General features: G+C 38.7%; 1 protein-coding gene across 1 annotated transcript; it reads right to left on the bottom strand.

Moving 5' to 3' along the window:
• Positions 1-239: 239 nt before the first annotated feature.
• On the bottom strand, positions 240-11,475 carry LOC130905644 (chemerin-like receptor 1). The gene is made up of 3 exons (XM_057819210.1): positions 11,443-11,475; positions 6,302-7,006; positions 240-1,902 (listed from the first exon to the last, which is right to left on the bottom strand). Exons 2-3 carry the CDS (start codon positions 6,991-6,993, stop codon positions 1,590-1,592), a joined length of 1,005 nt encoding a protein of 334 aa, XP_057675193.1. The 5' UTR covers positions 6,994-7,006; positions 11,443-11,475; the 3' UTR covers positions 240-1,589.
• Between the last annotated feature and the right edge of the window lie 1,365 nt (positions 11,476-12,840).

Raw genomic sequence — 12,840 nt, 5'->3', positions numbered from 1 at the left:
TCAATCGAGTTAATTACAGCTTAAAAATTAATTAAGCGTAATTACGCGTAATTAATCGCAATTCAAACCATCTCTAAAATACGCCATATTTTTCTGTAAATGGTTGTTGGAATGGAAAGATAAGACACAAGACGGATATATACATACAACATACTGTACATAAGTACTGTATTTGTTTATTATAACAAAAAAATCCACAAATGGCATTATTAAAATTTTCAATCAAAAGCAGAGTTAATATAATAATAATAATAAGAATAAAAATATCAAGAATTGAGTGACCAAAGTCTGAGTAATGCCAGTTAACTTTGCATTGTTGTTTAGCTATGTGAGAATAGGGCCTCATTACTACAGACTGAAGTGCTTTTCTTTTTGTGAACATTATTTTTTATGAGAAATAAGAATATTATTTTTGTTGTGCTTTCACTAAATGATACTTATGTTTGTTGTGAAGGAGTTGCAAGCTTATGCCAATAAACGGCACAGTCCAAAGAACGTCTGTGTCCACTCGCCTTTATAACAGATATATCTCTGTGCATATCTTACCCAAAATACAACAAGAGACACATAATTGCCACTAAAAGAAAGCAAACTTACAGAAATATTTATGGAGCACAAAGCATAAACGTCTCTCAACTACTAATTCTCCCACTATTAGAAGGAATAACATTAGTATGGAACGGCGCTGCGCTGCCCCCAAGTGGCCGGTGGCATTCTCTTCACTCTTAATGTCCATAAACGGCGTCATTGAAATCTGTTTGAGGCAATATGACAGCGGGTCATTTAGTGCATGCGTTAATTGCGTCAAATATTTTAACGTGATTAATTCAAAAAATTAATTAACGCCCGTTAACACGCTAATTTTGACAGCCCTAAAAAAAAAAAAATTTTTCAAAAGATCTTTTGTTGTAAATATCCCATAATACAGTGAGGACATCTGCGGCATATAGTCCAGTGTGGCTTATGTATGAACAAATGCTGTTAACGTATCAGATTTGGTGGGTGGCAGCTTCAATGGAGTCAGGTGCGCCTTATAGTCCGAAAATTACTGTATGTTCTGTTTTGAATACAATATTGAAATTTAGCACACATTACATTGTTTTCATTCAAAATGTGCACAATGTTCCAACATTTTTGGAATCCAGTTTGTATTTTGTTGTTTAGAAAAATATTTATTTTTATGATACAAAATAAAATAATGCTTTAATTGCATTTATACATTTTTTTTCCAATTTAACAAAATGACCTAATAGATAAATGATTATGAATACATATGTTTCTGCAAAGAAATTCAATTAATACAACTGGAGAAAAAAACAATATATGAGTACAAATTGAAAATATACAAGTACAGGGAAGGATTGAAAATTCCATTAAATAAAATGGAAGTTTGGCAAAGATGATGCAACCAAAGTGCACGTGATGTAACGTCCACTTACAAGCTTGAAAGTAAACAAGCAAATGTAGTGTCCGTCTCGAGTAATACACAATCAAAGAATAGCTCAATTCTCCAGTTCCATCTACACAGGAAATTGAGGTTCAAATGTACACCAAATTCCAAATTAATCACCTCTGATATCCACGTGGAATCACAAGTTTTGCATGTTTTGCACCGATTGTGAACGTACTGTCCGGAAATCATCCGCCATGACCGACTCCAACCTTTGCATTAGCGAGCTCTTTAAGATCTGGCTGAAATCGTTCCCGATGAAGACATAGAGAATAGGCGATAGGAAGCTGTTTGCCGCCGCCAGAGTAGCCCCGACTTTTATCCCAATCTGAAGACTGTCCTGGCTGAGTCTCTTCACGTCCAACTCCAGGAGAACAAAAGTGTGGTAGGGAACCCAGCACATGAAGAAGCAGGAAATGAGTGCCGCCATGATTTTGTAGGGCTTGGTGGACCTGAATGAAGAAGTACAAGTGAAATAAAGGTGTGATTGATTCGTGATTTTGATTTTCTGCCCAACTCTCGACCACTCATTTGCCTGTATTAGTGTTCTTAGCCCATAACCGTGACACTAGCTTTCGATATCATTTACTTGGTTTTGTTTCAGTCTTGGTCTTGATCCCCAAGTTTTAATATCGATTTTTGATTCCTGAAAAATTTTGAAGGTCTTGGTCTGGACTTGAATCCCAAAAGAGTCTCTGTATGTCAAAGTGGCTCTCCAAACACTCTAAAGCAGGGGTTCCCAACGACCGGACCGCGGACCGGTACCGGTCCGTGGCGCATTTGGTACCGGGCCGCGCAGAAATAATAAATAATTTATTAGCGACTGCATTCTGGCCAATTGACTTTGGCCTGTGCCGCTTAACACACCAATATCCCTGTCTACTCTAGATATACAACTACAGGATAGGAGGTCGTCATAGAAATGCATTGATTGGGCTGTTAGCACTAAATCTCGTTTTGTATATCTATGCGCGCTTGGACTTGATAATAACGTATGACGTAGGTCGTCGCCAATCACATTTCTTCCCGGAAATAATTAGCCCCCACACTAGAATGACTGAATAACACATGTCTTAGGACAGACTTTTTACGGGGAAAAGGGAACCTGACGAGCCAGAAGATGTGCCTACAACCTCGAAGAAAACAAAATTTATGCTACTTCCCAATCACTAAAGACCCACAAACTGCGAAGGAGTGAATTCGTGACCCGTATGTGAATAAATCGAGTGATTCGAGCATGTCTGTGGAACAGGAATATCATCTTGTAGAGATCGCAAATCACGGCGACTTAAGCGTACATTTGAGACAACTCTACCGAAGTTCTGGATTAAAGTCATTTCGGAATATCCTGACATCGCTTGGAGCGCGCTGAAAACTGTGCTACAATTTCCAACATCGTGTATTTGTGATGCTAGCTTCTCTCTCACATCTTGGGACCATCTCGTCTCAACGAATGATGCTAGCTTCTCTCACGCTCCCATCTCGGGACTATTTCGTCTCAACGAAGCAAACTCAGGCCTCCCACTGTTTCAGCGGGTGAGTTGTATTTTTTCCCTGCACTTAACACGACGGGGCTAAAAACAAATGCTATTTTATATTTGCTGTATTTTTCTGCTGCACATTGCCGGTGTTCTGACAAAGTTGGCATGCGCGTAACGTTAAAAAGGACCGCGAATGCAGTGATTCCTAAGTACACACTACAAACTTTCTTTAAAGAAAGGAATATTAACTTACGTTTGCCATGTTAGGCGCACACAACAACTGCACGTAGCCCTCTCACTTAACGACTTCGCCGTGTCGTTAAGCATTAATTTACGCCATTTCCGTGTTGCACATGTATGTTTGTGATGTAAATAGTTTTTTAGCACCACTGGATATCATTGAGAGTCCAACTGAATATAAAAGAGGGCTTTTTTCACCGCCATAAAAGCTTTGGGAGCAAAATTTTATAAGGGTGCAAAATTTGACAGGACACCGGTCCGTGAAAAAAAGACCCAAATCACACCGGTCCGTGGTGCAAAAAAGGTTGGGGACCCCTGCTCTAAAGTGCATTGATTTTACCGTATCTCAACTACTGTGCCGAAATTTGGGGGCACACATAGAAAGTACACCTTCATCCTCTACTGATCCTTCAAAAGAAAGCGATTTGGATCATTCACAAAGCACCATATAGAGCACACACAAATGACCTCTACATCAAATCCAAGTTTTTAAAATTTTATGATTTGATACTCTTCAAAACTGTTCAGATGATGTACAAGGCCCGTTCAAATTGTCTTCCGTGCAACTTACAAATTCGTTTCCAAGCGAGGGACTCGAATTATGATTTGAGAGGGAACAATGTGTTTATCTATGGCCATGTTAGAACTACCTTAAAATCATTTTCGATTACCAACATAGGCGCTCGCCTCTGGAATGCTCAAATTGTCCCCACCAGCTTTTAAAGCAGTAATGTGAAGTAATTTCATAACATGCCAAATAGGGTCACAATTAAAGTAATTAAACATTGTCCAACAAATAAAGCATGGAAAAAATAATTTATATGTTGTATATTTGACAAAATAATCGCGTTTCCTTGCAAGCTTTTCACTAAATTGAGTGCCTTCTCTCTTTATTTTGGGTAATATTAAAAATGTCTACCTAAGGATTCGGATTTGGCATTTAATTGGTCCTTCGAGCCGGATTGCGAAAAACCTGGAGTTTCCGGAAGCTGAGAGGATGTCTAGTCAAGTCCGTGCACGGCCTCGGTTTGCGCGGGGTACTGGACTCACCTCCGCATCTGGGGGCCGAGGGTTGACGCAAAGCCAAAGGACTGAAGGCATCTCAGGTAGGAAATTCTTTCACTCAAATGTATGAGTGATACAATTTGTGCGGCTGACTAATTTAAAGGGCGACTGAGTCCTGTGTACACCCAAGTTCCGTGAAGGCCGTGAATGCCGGTTATTAATATCAATATACAGTGCCTTGCAAAAGTATTCGGCCCCCTTGAATCTTGCAACCTTTCGCCACATTTCAGGCTTCAAACAAAGATATGAAATTTAATTTTTTTGTCAAGAATCAACAACAAGTGGGACACAATCGTGAAGTGGAACAACATTTATTGGATAATTTAAACTTTTTTAACAAATAAAAAAACTGAAAAGTGGGGCATGCAATATTATTCGGCCCCTTTGCTTTCAGTGCAGCAAACTCACTCCAGAAGTTCAGTGAGGATCTCTGAATGATCCAATGTTGTCCTAAATGACCGATGATGATAAATAGAATCCACCTGTGTGTAATCAAGTCTCCGTATAAATGCACCTGCTCTGTGATAGTCTCAGGGTTCTGTTTAAAGTGCAGAGAGCATTATGAAAACCAAGGAACGCACCAGGCAGGTCCGAGATACTGTTGTGGAGAAGTTTAAAGCCGGATTTGGATACAAAAAGATTTCCCAAGCTTTAAACATCTCAAGGAGCACTGTGCAAGCCATCATATTGAAATGGAAGGAGCATCAGACCACTGCAAATCTACCAAGACCCGGCCTTCCTTCCAAACTTTCTTCTCAAACAAGGAGAAAACTGATCAGAGATGCAGCCAAGAGGCCCATGATCACTCTGGATGAACTGCAGAGATCTACAGCTGAGGTGGGAGAGTCTGTCCATAGGACAACAATCAGTCGTACACTGCACAAATCTGGCCTTTATGGAAGAGTGGCAAGAAGAAAGCCATTTCTCAAAGATATCCATAAAAAGTCTCGTTTAAAGTTTGCCACAAGCCACCTGGGAGACACACCAAACATGTGGAAGAAGGTGCTCTGGTCAGATGAAACCAAAATTGAACTTTTTGGCCACAATGCATAACGATATGTTTGGCGGAAAAGCAACACAGCTCATCACCCTGAACACACCATCCCCACTGTCAAACATGGTGGTGGCAGCATCATGGTTTGGGCCTGCTTTTCTTCAGCAGGGACAGGGAAGATGGTTAAAATTGACGGGAAGATGGATGCAGCCAAATACAGGAACATTCTGGAAGAAAACCTGTTGGTATCAGCACAAGACCTGAGACTGGGATGGAGATTTATCCTCCAACAGGACAATGATCCAAAACATAAAGCCAAATCTACAATGGAATGGTTCAAAAATAAACGTATCCAGGTGTTAGAATGGCCAAGTCAAAGTCCAGACCTGAATCCAATCGACAATCTGTGGAAAGAGCTGAAGACTGCTGTTCACAAACACTCTCCATCCAACCTTACTGAGCTCGAGCTGTTTTGCAAGGAAGAATGGGCAAGAATGTCAGTCTCTCGATGTGCAAAACTGATAGAAACATACCCCAAGCGACTTGCAGTTGTAATTGGAGCAAAAGGTGGCGCTACAAAGTATTAACGCACGGGGGCCGAATAATATTGCACGCCCCACTTTTCAGTTTTTTATTTGTTAAAAAAGTTGAAATTATCCAATAAATTTTGTTCCACTTCACGATTGTGTCCCACTTGTTGTTGATTCTTGACAAAAAATTAAAATTTTATATCTTTATGTTTGAAGCTTGAAATGTGGCGAAAGGTTGCAAGGTTCAAGGGGGCCGAATACTTTTGCAAGGCACTGTATAAATCTTTGGTTGAAAACAAATTTCAATGTTTTGTTCTAGATTCCGACTCAAATCCCAAAAGAGTCAATCTAGGTCTTGGTCTCAGTCCAAGTCTTGGTCTTGTTTCGATCTTCGTCTTGACTCCCAAAGATATTGATCTTGACTTTATCTCAGTCGTTCCTGATTTTTGACCAAATTTTGGTCAGGTCTCGTGGTGCTCTTGATCACAACGCTACAAATCCCCACCGGTAACGCCCAATGAGAAAGAAGAAGATACTTTACCTGACGCTCATCCCGCGCAGCTTTGCAACCAGCACCGAGCTGCACAGCACGATCACCACAAAAGGTGCGAGGAATCCGCACGTGAAGCGGGTTAGCGCCACCGCCTTGTGCCTGGACGGATCTGCGTAGATCACGCGGCACGAGATCACATCTCCTCGGACTGTGGTCTGCCTGACAATAAGTGAGGGCAGAGTGAGGAGCGCAGCCATGCCCCACACGAGCGCAACAACTGCAAAGGCCCCGCGAACCGTGCGGTGGTTCCGCGACCACACTGGGAATGTCGCCACCACACATCGGTCGGCGCTGATCAGAACCAGGAGGAAAACGCTGCTGTACATGTTGAGGAACAGCGCCGATGATGTCAACTTGCACATCACCAGCCCGAAAGGCCAATGCGAGGTGAGCATGTAGACCACCTCCAGAGGCAAGAGGGCACAGAACAACAAGTTGGATATGGCCAAACTCAGGTACCAAATGGTGACGACCGTTCTTTTCATCTTCCATCCGCAGATCCAGATAACCACAGAGTTCCCTGCCAGGCCCACCACGCAGACCAAGATGTTGACGGCGACCAGGAATGGAGTCAAAGACGCATGGTGACTGGCATTGTTCAGCGCGCCAAAGACACTGATGTCCGCTTCGGTTTCATTGTCTGGTGTGTAATCGCAGTATTCGATGTAATCCACGCTCATTTTAGACCCTTTTCTGAAATATGACAGAGTTCATCATATTAATTATTTTTGTAGTCGAAAAATGGTCTAACCACACTTCAAAGAGCATACGACAGGAGAGAAAAAGTCTTAAATGGCATTATTATGTGAATTAGAATCATACTTTGAGACATTCGACTATAGACAACAATTTAGCAAAGCGCAGATGACGAGAAATTAGTCTTTTAATCTGCCGGTTAGCCACGCCTACCATTATAGGGCTTTAGCGTCCCCAACAGGTGAATGACGTCAGCTGTAGACTGGGCTCATCGGTTTTACTATTCAGCCCATTGAGGGGGAATTATTCAGAACGAGGAAAACGCGACGAAGAGAGCCACAAAATGTCATTGTTTCAGTCTCTCTACTCCAATATTTTTACAGGATATTCTTTTTATCCAAGTATTTTCCCCAATTGCTAAATAAATGACATGGTCATGACAAATAACAGTCTTGTGCTAAATGGAATATGAAATAATAAAAATGTATTTATTCAGGACGACATGGCAAAATTACTCCATAATGGTCAAAACTGTCGACTTCACCTTTACTGTCGCACCTCCCGAACAATATTTTATGACACCTAAATCGGCCATATGTCATTTTCCTTCCCCGGCTTCGGAGAATGTAAACAAACCAAGAGGCGTGACAGCTAGCCGACATGCTAACCCGAACCGAGTGATGTTTCAAAGTCTTTGAAGCGGAAAATCACACAAAAGTAGCCCGGATTATTTGACATGACAACTGGGTTGTCGATTGTCTTCGCAGATCGGCAGCATCGGCGGAGAGCAATTTACAGTTCGTTCCCCGGAGGAGGGCGGCTGCAGTTGTTGTGCAGCTAACGTGCTGCTAATGTGCATGAGGATAGCTTTTTACATGCCTATCAATGATCAAACGTAAGTAGTCCTTTATTTAAAGAAAGTTTGTAGTGTTTACTTTGTAATAGCTGTATTAATATTTGACATAATACAAAACAAGATTCACTTCCTTGTAAGTCCAATGGTCCCACAGTAGTCAGGCTTGTTTTGGCCAATATCCACGGTGAATGGGAACCTTTTGAAACTCCAAAAAGGCGCATACGCCTCTCCCTCATACAGAATGATTTTTCTGCAGCCGTTTGGCTGGCTTGATGCGAAAAATAAACGTACTAATCCTCAAAATCAGCTGAATCCTTAGTCCTCATACACAACAGTATGCTGTATAGTGAAGAGGACGCCTTCTCCCGTACACGTCACAGCGCCCTCCTCCTCAATGCAAGACCGAAGTCGGAAGTCACTCATTTTCATGGCGCGGGATTCAAAAAACGAAATAAATATAGCGATCGCTTCCACACACATCCAAGCGGTCCATATCATTTAGGAGCATAAAATACCGCGTGTATTATGAAATAAACATGCTTTTTCGTGTCACATGCACTTTAACTCCCTGACACTGAAATATGAGCATTCACAGCCAGTCCTCCCACTATAAATTAGACATACCGTATTGGCACGAATATAAAACGGTGTTTTTTGCATTGAAATAAGACTGAAAAAGTGGGAGTCGTCTTATATTCGGGGTCTAAACATTATACCCATTCACGACGCTAGATGGCGCCAGATATCAATTAAGCGAATGCTGAAATTGAGGAGTAATGTTGTCATGACAGATCTCAGCTACTCTCAAGTTTAACCAGTTTGCATTATTTTATTGCAATGTTTTTCCTTATTCAGATTTGTTTCAAGACTACAGTTACAGTTAGCCCTCACATTGATGGTTAATGCAGTTATTGCAATTTTGTTGTTTTATCACAATAGATTGGTTTATTTACATTTCAAAAACCAGAAGCCATTCATTTACGAATGTGATTGCACTTTATTTTACATATTTAAATGTTCAGATATTAAGATTTGAATGAGGCAAAATAACATGTTTTTTCTTTCAAAAATATTGTTATAATTAGGGTCGTTCCGATCATGTTTTTTTGCTCCCGATCTGATCCCGATCGTTTTAGTTTGAGTATCTGCCGATCCCGATATTTCCCGATCTGATTGCTTTTTTTTTTGCTCCCGATTCAATTCCAATCATTCCCGATAATTTTTCCCGATCATATACATTTTGCCAATGCATTAAGAAAAAAATGAATAAAACTCGGACAAATATATACATTCAACATACAGTACATAAGTACTGTATTTGTTAATTATGACAATAAATCCTCAAGATGGCATTTACATTATTAACATTCTTTCTGTGAGAGGGATCCACGGATAGAAAGACTTGTAATTCTTAAAGGACAAATGTGACTGTATATTGTGACTAAATATTGTCATCTAGTAGATTTTTATGAGCTTTCAGTAAATGATAATTCAGCCATTTAACTTCTGCCCAAATGCATGATGGGAAGGGCAACCATGACTGTGCGTAATGATACCAATTGATATATCTTCTCAGCGTTGGGAAATAAAATAGGGTGTTAAGAAAAAGATCAACTAATACCTTTCTTCCCCACATTGCTTCCCACGATATTTCTGATCATTGAGAGAGGGATTGTAAGGCTTTGGCCAATTAAAAAAAGGCTACAAAGGCTGCCAAAATTCTTTCTCTCAAAATTCTACTCATTTTAAGTTGACTTTTAGTTCTATGTTTACGTAATACGGTGCCATTATAGATTGAACGCGACAATGCGTGAGTGCGTAGTGCAGCGCATGCGTAAATTGCGTTAAATATTTTAATGTTATTACCACCGTTGACGCGATAAATTTGACAGCCCCACTTTAAGCCAAATCTAAAGACTCTGGATGAGTGTAAGACATTTTGTCTGTAACGCTAAATACAATTAGAAAACGATTTAATTAAAAAAAAAAAAAAAAAAAAAAAAAATATATATATATATATATATATATATATATACACATATACATATTAGGGCTGTCAAAATTATTGCGTTAATGTGCGGTAATTAATTTTTTAAATTAATCACGTTAAAATATTTGACGGAATTAACGCACTTGCCCAGCTCAGACAGATTTAAATGACAGTAGAGTGAAAGGCCCACTTGTTAATTGTGTTTTGCGGAGTTTTGCTGCCCTCTGCTGGCGCTTGGGTGCGACTGATTTTATAGGCTTCAGCACCCAGTAGCATTGTGTAAGTAATTATTGACATCAACAATGGTGGGCTACTAGTTTATTTTTTGATTGAAAATTTTACAAATTTTATTAAAACAAAAACATTAAGAAGGGTTTTACCATAAATTTTCTATAACTTGTACTAACATTTTTCTTTTGGGAACTACAAGTCTTTCTATCCATGGATCGCTTTAACAGAATGTTAATAATGTTAATGCCATCTTGTTGATTTATTGTTATAATAAACAAATACAGTCCTTATGTACCGCATGTTGAATATATATTTATATATATATATCCATCTTGTGTCTTATCTTTCCATTCCAACAATAATCTACAGAAAAAAATGGTATATTATTGAGATGGTTTGAATTGCGATTAATTGCGATTAATTACGATTAATTAATTTTTAAGCTGTAATTAACTCGATTAAAAATTAAATAAAAATTTTTAATCGTTTGACAGCCCTAATATATATATATATATATATATATATATATATATATATATATATATATATATATATATATATATATATATATATATTAAAAGGCAGGTGCGATATTTTTTTGCCGATTCCGATACTTTGAAAATGACGTGATCGGACCCGATCGATCGGCCTCGATCTCTAGTTATAATCATTTGTTTCAGATGTACTGTAATTATTTTCTGTATAAAAATTAATTTGGTGTTGAAAAAGTCTTTTTTCAAACTTGAGTCTTGAAAAAGAGGGGGTCGTCTTATAATCTGGGCCGTCTTATATTTGGGCCAATACCGTATATTATTGTCAATGGCAGGCAATGAGTTAATGGTAAACATTCCTATTTAGTTTACATTTGTACATTTGTAGTTTTTTTCTGTGGCAGGTTAGGGTTTAGGGTTGCTGCCACCCTCCTCAAAGTTGACCCTCAAAGACCCCCCCCTCAAGATATAAAAGAGGTGTCATTCTGTGTTATGAAAATATTTTATAAAGGTTGAAAAGTTACTTAAAAATTAGATATTTGCAAACATTTGCTTTCACACTGGAAAACACTGCTACTTATTTCCATAATATTCATAATCCAGACACCCAACTTCCAAAATGTCTCATAGAAAATGTCATATAAAACAGCCCCACTCCGTCTAATAAAAAGTGTTTTTTAAATTTGAGTTCCCTTTTCGGATCCAACCGGCAACCTTGAAAATTCCTGCTTTAATGCCGTTTATTCTTATCAATTCTTGTTGGGTTTACATAAATGATCATTGAATCCCTTGGAAACTTTGCCAAATTCTTAGAAATGTTCAAACTTTAGTTATAACAAGAAAATATTTTCAGTACTGTACTCACTTTCTGTCCTGGGTGAAAAGTAATCCAGACCTGATGAACTTTTTTTGCTGACTCCCTTGCAATGATATAACTTCTCGTTTTTTGTTTCCTGACTAGTTCCTGAGAAAAAAAATGGGCAAAACATGAAACGTGACTCTGCCTTCCAGTTTATTTATTTTTTTGTTTTGGAGCGGGGGTCGAACACAGTGTTGGACATTGTGATTTCCCAGGGTGGCAGCCACTGAGTTAACACATTCACTGCCAGCTATGACTGCTACAAAGTTTATTTTGATAGTTGACGAATCACCAATTATTTTTGTGATTCTCAATTACTCAGTTTAGTACAAATCACGTTACTTTACTCTATGAAAGAAATCAGGAAATACTTACTGTATTTAAAAAAAAACAAAAAAAAACAATTAGAAATGTAAAGCTTTTAATATCGATAACAAAGAATGTTTTTTTCCTGTTTATTTTTTTTATTTTTATTTAAAATTTAATTACATTTTTCACAAAAATCTGTCCTTTAAAAAAAAACTATTTTAAGATCAAATCAAATCAAATTTATTTATATAGCCCTTTACAAAACCCGAAAGGCCATCAAAGTGCTTTACAACAAAACATAGCTCAAGATAAATAAAAGGAAGGAAATTTAACATTTAAAAAATAAAATAAAACAAAGACAGCGCATCGCAATAAAAGTCCAGCAAGTAAAACAATAAAACCGATAAAATCAAAAAACATTAAAAAAAAAAAAAAAAAAAAAGCCCTTAAGCTAATAAAACCAGGCTATCCTAATCTTTGTAAAAGGGGAGTCTAAAAAGGTGTGTTTTTAGCCGAGACTTAAAAAGACCTACATCCGTGGTAGTGCGGATTTCGGGGGGAAGGCTATTCCACAGCCTGGGGGCAGCAACCGCAAAGGATCGGTCTCCCCACTGTTTTAGTTTTGACCTCGGAACATCTAAAAGAAGCTGGCCGGTCGAGCGAAGAGTCCTGCCAGAGTTACGAAAAGTTAAAATTTCCGATATATAAGATGGAGCCTGGCCATTAATAGAATTAAAAACAAACAGTAAAAGTTTGAAATCAATTCTAAAATGGACTGGAAGCCAGTGGAGTGATGATAACACGGGGGTAATATGCTCACGTCTAGGTGTACCTGTTAAAAATCGAGCAGCAGCATTTTGAACAAGTTGCAGCCGAGAAATCGAGGACTTGGGTAGGCCAACATAAAGTGCATTGCAGTAGTCCAGCCTTGAACTTATAAAAGCGTGAATTGCTTTTTCAAGGTCGTGGCGACTAAGAAAAGGCTTCACTTTGGCTAAGAGACGGAGCTGGAAAAAACTTGCTCTTACAACAGAACTAATCTGCTTTTCAAAGTTAAGCCTGCTATCGAATATCACTCCGAGATTTTTAACGTGT

This window comes from Corythoichthys intestinalis, chromosome 17, assembly GCF_030265065.1.
Source record: "Corythoichthys intestinalis isolate RoL2023-P3 chromosome 17, ASM3026506v1, whole genome shotgun sequence".
Taxonomy (NCBI): domain Eukaryota; kingdom Metazoa; phylum Chordata; class Actinopteri; order Syngnathiformes; family Syngnathidae; genus Corythoichthys; species Corythoichthys intestinalis.
This window is presented reverse-complemented; position numbering and strand designations above follow the sequence as displayed.

What these genes read in the sequence shown, in the direction of transcription:
- LOC130905644 (XM_057819210.1), bottom strand. Translation starts at nt 6,993, where the DNA reads ATGAGCGTGGATTACATCGAATACTGCGATTACACACCAGACAATGAA. An exon ending in CTGCGCGGGATGAGCGTCAG is followed by an intron (nt 1,903 to 6,301) that starts GTAAAGTATCTT and finishes TTCTTCATTCAG; the next exon opens with GTCCACCAAGCCCTACAAAA.